This window comes from Lepidochelys olivacea (assembly GCF_965140295.1).
Source record: "Lepidochelys olivacea isolate rLepOli2 genome assembly, chromosome: 22".
NCBI classification, from domain to species: Eukaryota; Metazoa; Chordata; order Testudines; family Cheloniidae; genus Lepidochelys; species Lepidochelys olivacea.
Window position 1 is genome coordinate 6690566 of NC_140432.1, and position 15731 is coordinate 6706296.

Below are 15731 nucleotides of genomic sequence, written 5' to 3' on the forward strand. Positions count from 1 at the left end.
CCAATTTGAAATCTCTGTCCTTAGTGACTTAGCCAAGATCATGCTATTTGTCTGAGCAAGACTCGACTCCTTGATCTACACTCAATGCAGCAGAGCCAGTGACTCAGGACAAGTCTCAGAGCGCTCTCCCATCAGCATAATTACTCTACCTCTGAGAGAGATGGAAACTATGTCGGTGGAAGAGGGTCTTCCGCAGACATAGTGCCAGTGTGGACAGCGCTTATGTTGATGTAACTTACGTCACTTCGGGGGGGTGTCTTTTTCACACCCCTGAACAATTTAAATTACATTGACTTAAGTGATAACTAGACCAGCCGCTCAATGTGCAGTGGCAGTCAAAAAAAGCTAACAAAACATTGGGAATCATTAAGAAAAGGATAGATAAGATAGAAAATATATTGCTTCTATATAAATCCATGGTACGCCCACAACTTGAATACTGTGTGCAGATGAGGTTGCCCCATCTCAAAAAAGATATATTGGAATTGGAAAAGGTTCAGAAAAAGGGAACAAAAAGATTAGAGGTATGGAACAGCTTCCACATGAGGAGAGAGGAATAAGACTGGGACTTTTCAGCTTGGAAAAGAGATGACTAAGGGGGGGATATGGTAGAGGTCTATAAAATCATGACTGGTGTGGAGAAAGTAAATAAGGAAGTGTTATTTACTCCTACTTAAAACATAAGAACTAGGGGTCACCAAATGAAATTAATAGGCAGCAGGTTTAAAACAAACAAAAGGAAGTACTTCTTCACACAACACACAGTCAACCTGTGGAACTCTTTGCCAGAGGAAGTTGTGAAGGCCAAGACCATAACAGGGTTCAAAAAAGAACTGGATAATTCATGGAACATAGGTCCATCAATGGCTATTAGCCAAGATGGGCAGGGATGGTGTCCCTAGCCTCTGTTGGCCAGAAGCTGGGAATGGGCGACAGGGGATGGATCACATAATGATTCCCTGTTCTGTTCATTCCCTCTGGGGCACCTGGCATTGGCCACTGTCAGAAGACAGGATACTGGGCTAGGTGGACCTTTGGTCTGACCCAGTATGGCTGTTCTTATGTAGCCTGTCCCACATACTGTCCCTCACCCAGTGCACTGTAACTGAGGAATACTCTACCCATCTCATCATGGAGATGCTTGTGGAGCTCACTTAACTCAGAAATAAAGCAGGCCAGTTGAATCCGCATGAACAAGATTTGAATTAAAGAGAAATATCTGCACAGCTGGTGGCATTATACTCTGGTAACTACCTGAAATTTCTCTCCATTTTCCTGTATAAATATGCCCTTTGCTTCCCTAATGCACAGTAAATTATACCTGTAGCTCAATGCACCAAATGTTATCAACCGATTGTTAGGCAGCAGACCTCTCTCCCAATACACAGGGCTCCTGCTCATTACATACCCACTGAGGGCCGGCCAGAGTCACTAAATGTAGTCTGTGGCTAGCTTCATCTTCATTCCTGATGACAGACAGATGGACAAGGTGTCCTAATACAAAGGTACTCAAACTTTTGTCAATGGACCGCTAATGATTCATCCGATTTACCACAGACACCTCCTTAGCCAATCTTAAATGTCCCCTGACCACCTGCATAAATACATGTAAAGTTAAGAGGAACACATTGCCAGGAGTTTGCAAATCTCATATTCCAGTGTGCTATAACTTTAATATACTTAAAAGAAGAAAGATACTACAAATGTGAGCCGCTGAACAGCCTAGGTAAATGTGCCAATTAGCAAGTACCATGTATATTCACTTGAACATCTATCCAACACGTTCCATAACCCCACAGATAATAATGATTTCCCTTTGATCCATAAAAACGTTTTACTGCTCAAATTGACATGTTGCAATAGCTCTCAGTTCTGACGTATGCTTATGCACCCTGGGACTAAATTCGTTTTGGAATCTTTAGTTCTAATTAAAGAACATTATTTCTTTTGTATGTCTTCTGTAACATATTATTATTACACAACACAAGGAGGAGACACAGATTAGGGAAGATGCGGAGAAGTAGCTAGCATGGGGTGATTTAAGTGGAGAAGGAGTATAGGGCATGAATAATAGGACTGTGTTACTTTCCTGTTCATTTCCAGATTTCTTTCATGCTTTAGAGGCTGTTTGAGTTCAAAGAATTATTCTTTGGAAATTATATCTATAAATTAGAAGTAATTTTCTCTGGTAGATATACTCCATTGATGCACAATTTAAATGTTATTAATGAAGTGGGTTTTTTTGCTCACTAATAATTAGAACTGATCAAAACATTTCCATCAAAGTGGTTTTTTTTTTTTTTAAAAAAAAATTCTCTTTTTTCCACAAAAATAAAGGAAAATTTCCACAGGAATTCCACCCAAATCCCAAAAGCATTTGCTTTTTGAAAACTGAAAATTTTTACCAAAAAATTGGGAATGTTTTGGTTTTTCATTGGGAAAAAAAAATCAGAAAAATTCTGGGTTTTTTTGTGAAACAAAACATTTCTTTTGAAATTTCAAGCAAAATACTTACATTTCCTCAGCAGCTTCACTAAGGCCTAGTCTGCACTAGAAAGTTTTACTAGCAAACCTCCCGCCGACACATATCCACATTTAAATTTTGTGTCCTTATAACAACACCCTCCACTTTTACCAGCATAGTTATTCCCCTTCCCACAGGGACACAAGCCCCTCACCAGCACAGTATATTGGCAGAGTGCCAGTAAACCAGTACAGCAAGTCCTTCCATTACAATCCCACAATGCACATTCCCTTCAGCAGTGGGCTGTGCATTAGGGAGGGAGGGAGAGAGAGAGATCGACCTCTTGTGAATGGCCTGAGGGTAAAGAACCTACTACTACTACCAGCCTTGAGAAATCTCTCTCTTGAAGTGGTAGACTCTTATGGCCCAATTCAGCCAAGCAGGTAAGCATGATGTATGTAACTTTAAGCAGGTGACTGAGCCCTGAGTCAGAGTGCTGGGAATCAGCAGCTGAGCCAGCACTCTGATCACTTAAACAGCAATTAATTCCTCTGGGAGTGGACCTAATTAGCAGATTAGAATGGGCTGCAGAGGACTAAAAGCTAATTAGTACATTAAAGCAGAGGGTAGGAGGCAGCACAGGAAAGATGTGCTGGGCAGAGAGGCAAGCTAGTGAAGCCAGAACCAAGAAGGATCTCTGGGTGGGGAGATCTCTTCCCTTTCCTCTCCTGGACAGAAGACTGAGGAGGGGCAGATGTGGTGTATGGATGAGTAATGGTGGTGGGAAGAACAATGTAAATAGACAACTGAATACTCTGTATAGACAGAGCAGAAGATAGGATGGGACCTCGTGCTGTCACAATCCCACTGAAGTCACGGACCGCTTATGTGCTTAGCGTTATGTGTGTGCTTAGTGCTTTGCTGAATTGGCACCTATACTTGCAGAGCTGAAGTACCAGGGTTCTAGCTCTGTATGTGTGATTTATCCTAAGATTACTTCAGCTGTGTATGGGTCATGGGCTCCTTATACATTCCCTCTTCAGATCAATATGCTGCGCAGATAGCTCGGACCATGAGTTCCTTTCTGAACCAGCTGGTTTACCAAAGAAATACATTTTGAAAAAGCCACTCATTGCAATCCCAAGGAAGAAAACAAAATAACTCCCCCAGCATGCCCATGCCAGAGGGAGACAGGACTTACCAAGAACAGTCAGCCGGGCTGGTCTGGATCGGATGGCCGCCTGAATGGCCTGGCACTCATAAATGGCATCATCTTGGAGATCTGCCCTCAGGATTTTCAGGTGATGTTCTCCCGACAAATGGTCCCCCACAACCAAATAGCGCGGATAGCCTGCAAAATACAAGTAAGGCTGTAGCCAGGCAGTAATAGCTAGATAATTAAGAGTTTGTAATGTAAATCAAGATTCCCAGACTTTCCCCAGCACAGGGCCTGTGACCAGCTATCAGGTTCTAGGCACCTTAACTGAGGTGCAGAGCCATTCTGCTGACTCATCATGGTAGCCAGATCGCGTGGGTCTCATTGTAGGATACTGAGAATTCCTTTAAGATGAAGGAGAGCTAGATGTGGGGATAGCAGGTGCTGCAGGGACACCCCTAGGAATTCAGGAAGGGATTCAAGCTAAGGAATAAAAAGGAACACCCCAGAAAGGGGGTGAGCTTTAAGCAACAACTGAGCTATGTTGCTAGTGTGGCTGTTTACAGGGCCACACTGGCAGTTTATCAGGAGTTCAAGGGTCACACTTAATGTGTATCTGAGAAGGAAGGTCTCAGCAGAAAGTGAAGCGAATTCATGCTTATCAGCTCATTGAAACCTGAAAGGAAACCAAACATGGGAATGAATCAGACCAGGGGCCTGCCGCATCTGTAACAGGCAGTCCTTTCCCAGGATCTCTGCCTCTTGCTGTCATTGCCCTGATATTTGCATTGGTTAGAAATATCATGCTGCAAAAGGCTTCCAAGGTGAGCAACTCCACTAATCCCACTATTCGTGGTTCTGCCACTGCCCTGCCGGGTGACCTAGTTCATTAACGTCTCCAAAGCGCTCAGACTGAAGGTGCTAAAAGCAGCAAGTTTGAGGGCCCTGATCCAATACACAGGATACAGCTGTTGAACTTGAAGCAAGTACTTCCATTATTTTCAATGAGCTTAAAGTGCAGCATGTGCTTAACAAGCTTCTGGAGCAAGGCCTAATGAGGAATTGAGAGTCATAACCATCACCAACTTCATTTTGCTGGTAGCCTGAACTATGTTGGAGCGAAGGATTCTATTGCCCAGGTCTTCCCTAGCTGATGATGATTAATGCACCACGTGGTGCAGGCATCTTGGCACTCTCGTGTTTTTGTTGTTTTGCAAGCTCTCAAAAGCAGGATTTGCTCTCCTGAACTGTAAGAAATACAAATGATGGGTTTGTTTGTAGTTAGCTAATTAGGTGACTAGCTGAGCTGGTATCATGCAAGCTGGCAATTTCTCTTGCTAAAGCAGACCCAGATTTGCTAATTGTCCAAGTTGTTTGCACAAGCCAGGAGCTTCAGTGGAGTTGTTACCCGTTCACCATGCAATGTCTTGCAGGGAAAGTTCAGATCTCTAATGTACATGGAAATGTACTGCATCAAGCTTTGAAATGGCTTTAAAGAAGGGATTGCGCATTCAGGCAAGTCTGAGACAAGAGCAGTGACTAAGGAAAGAAGGGAGCATGCGTTAGACCTTAGTCTAAAGTCACCGAAAATGATAATGTGGGTTCGCTTCTCACCTCTTCCACTAACTTGCGCTCAGAAATGATTGTCCACTATCAGAAGCGGCCAGTGCTTTTGTGCACTCTGGGGCCCCATTTTCACAGGTGCTGAGCACCCACAGCTTCCATGAAGCTCAATGGGAACTGTTGGTGCTCAGCCCTTCTGTAAATCAGGCCCTATGGGTTTCAGATTTGGCATGCAAAAATGGAGACACGTTGCTTTTGTTTATGGTGTTCTCTGGTATGAAAAGTTTTCAGTATTATCACATGGGTCAGTGTTTGCAATACACACAGATGGAAAAACACAAGACATTTAAATAGGCAGCATCTGAAATTGCCATGCAGATATCATGAATGACAGCCTGTTTTGCAACATTTGCATATATATTTCCCAAACACTATGTGCCACAGGCAACACCTGGATAAACATTCATTTTTCTTCAGGAGCAGTTTGTAAAGATGCAGTGGTTTGCACCTGCACTTCAGACATTGTTTCCTTTCCATGCCCCAGCCAGATGAGTTTACTTGGAGGGCAGGAGGGATGGGGAAAAGTTGTCAGCACTATTTACTGTAGTAGATCCATAATTAACAAAGCATTTAAGCACATGCTTAACTTTAAGCTCATGCGTCATTTCTATCTGTCACTGGGATTTAAGCCCATGCTTAAAGTTAAGCACTTGGGCTCAGATCTTCAAAGGTACTTAGGCACCTAAGTCTTGAGTTTAGGTGCCAAAATCTCAGTTTTGGCTCTACTGCAATCAACAAAACTTCTGCTGAACCCGGTAGGCACCTAAACACGGCGCCTGCATTTTCAGGGTAAAAGTTCTCTTGGCACCTGTAGTAGGAAGAGAGCCTGAGACATAAGCCCTTGTATCAGAGGGCTGCTATGAGGCAGGACCTACTCACAGAATTTGGCAAAAACAGGTCTGATAGTGCAGAAATACACATTCCTAAGAAGTGCGAAGTACAGAGAACTCACCCAAACACATCCCAATATTAAGGATGGCACAAAAACATTCGCCAAGGATAACAGAAACACACTGACCCCTCCTAAAACATAAGGTCAGGATAACAGTATGTAACTTGTTTATATCAGGGTACAAATATGTATCTCAGAAGGAGTATCTTTGGCCAATCTAGGGGACTGTGGAAAGTCCCGCCACTGACTGAGCTGTGTCCATTGTCATGGGCATACATGTCTTAGTATCCTCAGGTATCCTTCCAGGTGCTATTACTGTGTTTCGTCGACAATAAAACTGGCTGTGTGCCTTCATACCTTAATGGAGCTTTGTGGTCATTGGACGGTTTGCTCAAGGTCTCCTGTGCCAAATGTCTGCACAGAGCTGGGACAACACACAGGGAGAACACACCCATGCAACCAAATATCAAACCGCATTTCTTTCTCTAGGCATGCACACTGCTGCCTCCTGCTAGGCCTCCAGACACTTATCTCCTATGCCGCAGAGCGATACACAAAGTGGAGGAAGGCAGGTGTTCGGCAGCCTGAATTCCATGGGTGATCCAGTAGGTGTGCTCATAGGCTACCTACCAGACTGGGTCAGATTCAAAATCCGGAGAGGGGCGGGGGGAAGAGATCATGGTGGCCACCTTACCTTTTGCAGCACCGTCTCCTTCTCTGGAGACTGTGTGTGGGACAAGGCAGGTGCTTAACTCATTCCCTCAAGAAACAGCATAAGCACCCTGACTTCAGGCATTTGTGGTTCACAGAGCTAGACACCTCCCAGCAACTGGATTTAGGCATGGAACTCCAATGGGGGGGGGCAGGACTTAGCACACGCCTCTCTCGTCAGCATCTCCCATTGGCTAGTTTAGGTGGCTCCCTGTTGTCTTTTGTGGATCCTGGCACCTATATCTTCCCATTCATTGTACAGGGAGCCTAGGTGCCTAAGTTGGCTTTGTGGATTGGAGCGTTGTTCCTGTGCTTTTCTAGGCACCTAAAAGTTCCTCGGTGGCTCCCACCCTTGGTTCAGTGCTTTGCTCAGAGTCTCATTTACCAGGTGACAGGGGGAGTAGAACTCAGGAATAGAACTGGTGGAAAAAATTTGTCCCAAAACTACAAACTATTTTCCTCTGAAAAGTAGCATTTGCGTTGAAATTTTGGGTGGCGGTTGTTGAACTTTTTCCCCCCCCAGTTTGAGAGTGTTAGATGCAACCCCCCCAAATCCCATGAAATGGTTCACCAGAAATGAACATTGTTCATGGGAAATAAAAGAGATTTCTTGACCAGCTTTATTTAGGAGTCTTGTCCATCTGCATTAACCTTTCAACTGCCATGAGCCTTGTTTGTGATTAAATAATTCCAGCCTGTGGGTAACCAAGTGGCAAAGTAAAGATCTTGGGTAACATTTTCAAAGGTACCTAAGTGACTTAGGAGCCAAAGTCCAATTTTCAAAAGGGATTTAGGCACAGAGGAGCCCAAGTTCCATCGATTTTCAGTGAGGCTCAGGGTATATCTACAATGCAATTAGACACCCGCAGCTGGCCTGTGCCAGACGAGGGGCTCAGTGGGCTGTTTAATTAAGGTGTAGACATTCGGGCTCAGGCTGGAGTCCAGGCTCTAGAACCCTGCAAGGTGGGAGGGTCCCAGAGCTCAGGCTGCAGCCCAAGTATCTACACCACAATTAAACATCCCCTTAGCCCAAGTCAGCTGTCATGGGCCTTCTGTGGGTGTCTAATTGCAGCGCAGCCATACCTTAGGCTCTTAGGCCCAGTTCCTTAAAAGGATTCTTAAATGGGAGTTAGGTGGCTAAATACCTCTGGGCATCGGGGCTTTAATACCACTTAACAGTCTTTGAAATTTTTACCCCTTCTTTAAATAGTGCACATTTCGCCCTTGCATCAGTCTCAGCCTGTCTGCCTCGCAGACCTGCCCATTGCTGACAGCTCATCTGTTGAGTGGAAGAGGACAGAGGAATCTTGCAAGGCTTACTTGAGAGATCCCGGCCTACTCCTAGGGCGAGTCCATCTTTAATCCACAGCACAATGCCATTGTACTCAGGGATTGCACACAGCAGAGTCACGGGCTGTCCGGCTATTACCACCTGATCTTGAGGCTGCTGCGTAAAGGAAGATGCTTGGCCTGGAGAAAGACAAAAAACAGCAAGAAGGTCAAATGCTGCACCCAAAAGCCTGCAAAGATGTATTGTGTTTAAAATGCAATTCAGAGGCTTGGGGTGCAAGATCATGTATCCCCTTCATTAGCAACCCAGGACTAAATTCTGTGACCCTTATTGCTGTGATTATGAACAAGCCACTTACAATCCCAGGCAGAGTTCAGCATGGATTGGCTCCTGACTGGGAGAGAAATTCATGACATGGTGTTTTCTCCTGGTCTGTTTTATTCAGTGTTTGCACACATTCTGTTCACTTTCAACAGAGCTGGCAAACCCAGCAGCAAAGAGTTCCCCAGGTAATTCCATTCACTGAACCCCAGCTATGATGCCTATTCTCCAGCCTCTTCACCAGCTGCTTCCAGCTCACCCTGTTCACTGCTTGTAGAACCTCTGACCCCTAAATCCTTAGCCCAAAGACACACTACCTCCCACACAGCCTATGCCCCACTTGAATCCCATTTTAGCTTTCCATTGAGGATTTAATGGCACTGGGCACAGAGAAGAATTTCATCCAGTCTGAGACAGTTTGGCCCATGTGGAGTGTGTCTGGATTTGGCACCCAGGAAAAAAGATGTTCAGACCTACTGAAGCACTCAGAGCTCCTTCTGAAAGTGCTATTGACTGCTAGCTCAGGGTAGACACTCTGAAAGGTGTATGTGTTGGGCAGGGGAGAGGGGGTTGACCACAGCTCAATGCATTTAGATTTATGTTTTAAGAGGTGCCTGTTAATTCTGAGTTTCTACCTTGAGACACCTTGGGTCTGATGTTCTGAGCTGCTGGGCACCCATGCTTCAATGGGATCTGTGACTGAGTGCTGCCCAAGCTGACTCAACTGGGCACCTGGAAATGGAGGCACCTGAAATTAATTGGCAGTTTAAAAAAAATCTGGGGCCCACTTCTGTTTACTGTGCTCTTCTCCCATTGATTCGGCACCTGGCATTTCATTATTCATATAATCATTTGGGGGCAGATCTCTGGCCTGCACTATGCAGGAGATCATACTAGATGGTCACAATGGTCCCTTCTGGCTTTGGAATCTATAAATTAGCACCGTCGCCATAACAATCCAAGGGCTTTCCCAACAGCAAAAACTGTCCTTATTCTGTTGCTACATCTATTTGAATAACACCTCTTTCCACTTGCTTGGATCCATCGCCAAACTGCTTTCAATGGGCGTGAACAATTCATGCTCAGCCGCAGCATACAATGGAGGGTATTTTTTAATTGCCCAAAGTTGAAGGAAAATCCCTGTAGCTCTTTTTGCGTTAAAGGAGAGAAAAAAATTGAGTTAAGGGGGGGGATCCCAACCAGACGAACACATTTTTTTCAGCTTCAGAAATAAGTCCAACTTTATTTTTGCTCAAATGGCTGAATGAAATAAGCCATTCGGCACTGCACACGTCACTAGCCTTCCTGGAGGCACAACCCCATAGGTAAAGTGTGTGTGTGTGTGGGGGGGGGTGCAGGGGAGGAACGGAGAGAGACAGAGAATCATTACACATCCCAAAGTTAAAAGCGATTGAAATGTTTCCTCTGAACATTCTCTGTTGGGGTCTGCTAAGATTTCAGCAGCCTAATGAGGCCTCACCCCCACTCTGTGGCATCACCAGGGGGCAGAGAAAATGGCGCACATTCTCCCTGCTCAGCCTGACAGGCACTGGGACTGCTGGGATAACATGCATGAGGGAGATTGTAAGTGCCTCATTAACAACTAGACAGCATCCCTTTGTATCCAGAGATAAATGCAAAAACTGCTCAATTATCAGAGGCAGCTATCTTGATACCTAATATTAGAGGACCCTGGTCCTCTTTGCTGCAGATACTGGCTCCCACTTCTCTCTTGTTTTCTAATTCAGGACGCATAATTGAGAATCTATTATGGAATAAAGCTATCGAGAGCCCTAATTTACCACTAGTGTTTAAGCAATGATCCTCTCTTTTCCACTGGCTTCGGATTGGAACCTCTCAGCATCTGCTGGCGTCTTTGCATACACCGGAAATCAGACAGAAATAATGGTCCCCATTCAACAAAGCAGTTAAGCAAGTGCTTAAATTTAAAATTTGTGAACAATCCTCTCCCTATTTAGCAGAGCACTTTAGCGCATGTGACAGCCACCGTGTTGAACGGGGCAGCTCTAGAGCGAATAGCACAAGCTGCTCTAGTTTGAGTTAAGCGCTATAACTGGGGCTGTAGCGGACTCGTATCCTCTGTGGAATGGGCACAGAAGAGACCGGAAATGACACACCCACCATTGTGTCACACGTGTTTAGCTTCAGGTGCTTTGATTTCAGTGGAACGTAAGCATGTGCTAACAGCTGAGCACCCACTTAAGTGCTTTGCTGAATCAGGGCCCTCAATATAACATTGAGCCCTATTAGCAAAACCCGCTTTAGTATTAGACATTTCCAGAAGATTATTATGGAGGCACCCGAATGTTGCATGGCTTGATTCTAAGGATGGTCCTTTGGTGATAAACTCAGGTCCAGATTAGAACACCCATTTGGTGTTTTGGATCAGACCACATCTTGCTTCCAGATATGAGCTAGAAAAAACATGTATTAGAAAACTGAAAATAAAAACATGTTCTGACAAAGTAGACCTGAATAGAATCTATATGTGGGACCCCATACTGATAGGGTTTGTGGTGTGGTGGTTAGTGTGTTTATGTATCATTCTGCACTGGTGGAGGGGAAGTTTACAAAGAAAAAAGCTTTCGGCATGATTGTCAAACGTTCTGGACACTTGCACTTCCCACTGACTTTAACAGGAGATGCAAGTGCATCTCTGAAACTCAGGCCAGCAATTTCCAGTGAAATCAATGATGATCAAACAAACCACATGTGACACATGTTGGCTACTGCACTTCTGGAAGGTCTCCAGCTACTACAGTGAGGAGGACACAGCTAAAACTCCCATCCAGGCTCTCATCTCACATCTTGATCACCGCAACATCCTGCTCTCTGGCTTTGGTAGATGCAGTCTTATCCCACTCAAACTGCTGCTGCAAAGATCATCATCTGGACTGCCACTTTGACCGCATTATCCCTCTTTGCATACCCCCACTGGCTCCCTCCTCCCTGTCACATCAAACAAACTGCTCGGCTTCACTTTCAAGGCCCTTCATGGGCAATTCCCCCAACCCATCAGCTCTCGTTTGCTTCCAAGCTATCGATGCTCACCTCCAATTGGCTCATGATGCCAGCCTTCACCACCCATGTTACATTTTCAAACAGATCCTCAGAGCTTCCTCCCATGCTACCCTTCACACCTGGGTGGAGCCCCACCACCCCCATAAACATTTGCAAAGCTACCTCATTATCCTCTTCCAAATTCCTCCTCCCAACTCTCCTTTGCTGTGATGCCTCCAAAAATCCTGACGCCGGTTAGGCTGCTGCTTTGCTAGTCCACTGCCTATCATGGTGACCAATGTTGTCTCTGTTTACTGGTGTTCCTCCATCAGTCTCTATCCATCTCCGGTCTTCTATTTAGATTGTTAGCTCTTTGGTTTGCACCAGTGCAAAATGTGTTCAGTGTGGGCATAAATTGCTACCAGATCAGAAAACAGCCTGTAAATGACTGTACAAGGTAGAAGACCAGGGAGAATCAGGCCCCTCTATGTAGCAGCACAATTAGGAACTATCATCTGATGGCTGGACCATACTCTTGTGAACTCTATATGCTTGAGGATTAACTTGGCCTACCATTATGCTTCTTTCTATAGTGAAGAAGGTTAGCCAGGTGCTCTACAGACATGTAAATGCAAGGTCTCTGCTCTGAGCAGTTTACAACTCTCAGCAGGCAATAGCTTAGGGGTGATATACTGAGTCAATGTATTTTAAAATATTTGTCAGAGGTGCCAAGAGGCCAGACAGGTGCCACTTGTCATGTCAGAAATCTAAATAGATAGGAAGCAGCGAGTGGTGATGTCCAGCACGCAACCCCTTAGGGTCACAGTTTTAGTTTAGAGCACTTTTCCCCCTCATCTATTTGTAAATCCCAGCAGCAGACCTAGCTTTGCCACAAAATCTACACATTGCTACTAGCTGGCATTCACTGGACTAGTAACTGCCAGTTTATTCCAATGCACCTGTCTCTGCTGTTACCTTGTCCTGCCATTCCCCACTCCTCTTGGTTGTGTTTATTCACCTGGGACCTGAACCTGCATTATGGGAATCAATGGGAGATTCTGGTCTGTTTCCTCTATTGTGAAGTTTGTCTTGTGTTATTTGTATAGCAATAAGGGCCCTAGCCCCCATGTGGGGTCCTTCAGCACTACCATATTAAAAACAATCCAGATTAATAATTATACTTAAATAATAATTTATAATAATTTACTTTGTCAAGTACGTAAAAGGTTGTTACAAGGAGGTAGGAGAAAAATTGTTTTTCTTAACCTCGGAGGATAGGACAAGCAGCAATGGGCTTAAATTGCAGCAAGGGAGGTTTAGGTTGAACACTAGGAAAAACTTTGTCAGGGTGGTTAAGCACTGGAATAAATTGCCTAGGGAGGTGGTGGAATCTCCATCGTTGGGGATTTTTAAGAGCAGGTTGGACAAACACCTGTCAGGGATGGTCTGGAGAATACTTAGTCCTGTCATGAGTGCAGGGGACTTGACTAGATGACCTCTCGAGGTCCCTTCCAGTCCTATGATTTTTTGCTAATGCTGGTGTGCAGGGTGGACTGAAGTTGCCTGGATAACCTGAAGGATGATTGATTGGAAGCAAGGGGAACCAGGTTATGGAGTGGATTGCATGTCTACTTGGAGGTTAAATGGAGCAGGACTAGAGGAAATATACAACACTACCCTCTATGGACTGGAAGCCATAGGGCAAAGCACACACAAATACTAATTGGAGGCCTTGTGTGTGCACCAGGGTAACAGAAGATTTTTATTTTTTAATTTATTTAGTTAAACCAAGGTAAACCTCTTTGTGGACACTTATAAATCAGGTTTTAATTGATTTAAATCAATTTAGCTTAATTCAATAAGGATTTAAGGTAAATCTATATAAACCAGATTTAAGTGGGATGACAGAAGGGTTTTACAGCTAAGCTGGTTTTCAACCAGCTTTTAGGCCTTGTCTATAAGGGAAAGTTGCATCAGTTAATTAAAATCAGTTTTTAAAATAGATATAGTTAAGCCCATGACAGCCACAGTGTGGCTGCTCATATTTCAATTTAAGAACAGCTTACTTTAATTTAACTTAAACATGTTCCCAATGGACTCAGGAAAAAATAAAAGCCCCCATCAAGATGAAAATCAGACCATCCACACAGGAGTTTGTACCAGTGTCACTCAATTTATTTTCACACCTTAGGTTATACTGGTGCAACTTTTCCATGTAGACAAGGCTTCAGCTACACCAGTGCAACTTTGTGTTTAGACAAGATCCTGGTAACATCTTTTCCAAGGTATTTCTAGGGCATGTAGCACCTTGGTACCTGCACGCCTAATAGAGACTCTTATTCTGCTCATGCTGCAGAAGCCTGGAGTTTTTAAAGGCAAAGGTCTGGGTTCTAACCTTGATGCTGCACTGCATGTGTTTGGGCTGCTGACCATGTGTCTGTACAGGTAGGCAGAGGCTCCTTACGGTCTCACTTTCTAATGAGGCTACTGCAGGCCAATCAGCTGAGGTTTTTCCCTAGGAGTTCATGAGGTGGTTAGTCTCCTTTACAAGAGGAAGTCAGAGTCCTAAGGGACAGAGAGACTTGGCTGATCTGTAGTGCTGGCAGCATGGGGACAAGGGAATTCTTTAATCCAAGCATACCTTAGAGCACAGGGATGAGATTTGGGGCCTTGGAAACAAACCTCTTTGACTACTTCTGAGCCTCCCATCATAGGAAGCGGAAGATTTGTTGCACAACAGTATCACATTTCCTTGACCTGATGAGATTCTAGTTCAGTCTCCGAGGAGTCTCATTAACAATCAGATTGGCCTTGAATCCTGCTAGTAACACTTTTTTATTCTGATTTAAGCTTTACAAATTTGATTTCATAGGAAATTCTAATCAGCTCTGGGTTTTGTTCCCCCCCTTATTCCTGGGGTTTTGAGTCAGAATGGAAAAAGTGCTGTTGGCACCAAAGGAAAAAAAAGGGGGAACGAGAAAGCAAGAGGGAGGAGGCAAGTGAGTTTTGCAATTTTTTCTTCTTTCCCCACTGCTAACTGCGATTTCATGGCTTGCTCCTTAATCTCAACAATTCTCCAGGCAACTCAGTTGACTGGGGATAGGCTGGAGCATGGCAATAACCAAAAAAGATTGTTTTATCAGCAAGAATGATCAGGTTGTCAGCTGGGAGCTGCCAGAGTTGTAATGAGAAGGCAGATACACAAAGTGGTGTTCATGCCCTCTGAAAATGTCCATTAAGCAGAGACTTCATTTGGTAATTGCTATCAAAAATGAAGCCTTCCCCCCCCCCCTCTTTGTTTCAGAGGACAGCTGATGTCTATGGAAAATTAGAGAGAAAATTCAGCATATGGCTCCTGTTTTTTCCCTCCTTCTGTTTTGTTTGATGCAGATAACTGTTACATGAAACCAATTTTCACCCAAGGTCCCATCAACACTACAAATATCACCAACTCAGGGATTCAGTTACAACCTGGATGAAGGGTGGAGGGTAGATGGGACTTAACTGTATCTCTCTAAGCAGGCTAAAGTGTAGGGGTCAGTCCAGAGTTCTCAGGTTATGAGGCCAGTCCATAGAACAGCTTTTAACTATCTTGTAATAAAGTCAAGGTGACAAGTGTTCTGTAAATGAATTTCCTGATTCCGAGTCCTTCAGTGGATGGAGCCTAAGTCAAGGTTGCCTCCAGTAAAGCCACTGAACAAGTGTGCAGAGTCCTCACATGAGATGCGCTTTCCCACTTAGTGCAACTTGGGGATAAGACGGACTATTTCCATTGCTAGTGAACTCCAGAATCACACAAAGGCAGTGTGTGATGTGTGCAAGGAAGAGACATGCTCCTACTGTCCCCAATCTCCAGGACTTCACTTTAGCAGAATGTTTCTGTTCAAGCCATCAGCAGTGGAAGAACTTTTAACGGTGTTGCCATCTATACTGCCAACACTAGGCTCCAGAGTTATCGCCCCGAAACAAATGGGGCAGCTCACACCTCTGGGCTGTTGCTTCAGGCTGGCTGTGTGCAGACTCACAGGCCTGGGCTACACTCTGCACCAGTGGAAGCTGCAGTGTAGACAGTGTTCTGGGAGTAAAGAGAGAACAGACCGAGGCCATGGGCTTCTGAAGACAGCTAGAAAGTGGCTCATGTTTGGAAGTCCCTCTTTTTGTTAAGTCCCTCATACAACACACCCTAATCCTCTCTCGGAAATGGAGGACCAAGCACTCTATAGGCCCAGTTCGGTACTACCCTGTACTTTGG

General features: G+C 44.6%; 1 protein-coding gene across 2 annotated transcripts in view; it reads right to left on the reverse strand.

Annotated features, from left to right (window-relative positions):
• The window catches only part of KIRREL3 (kirre like nephrin family adhesion molecule 3), a 759605-nt gene that overhangs the window by 243458 nt on the left and 500416 nt on the right, over positions 1-15731 (reverse strand). For both annotated transcript variants that reach the window (XM_084611890.1, XM_084611891.1), the window contains 2 exons: positions 8167-8316; positions 3666-3815 (listed from right to left, as the gene is read on the reverse strand). In XM_084611890.1, the coding sequence (XP_084468016.1) occupies positions 3666-3815; positions 8167-8316 (300 nt within the window). The remainder of the gene's footprint in view (positions 1-3665; positions 3816-8166; positions 8317-15731) is intronic.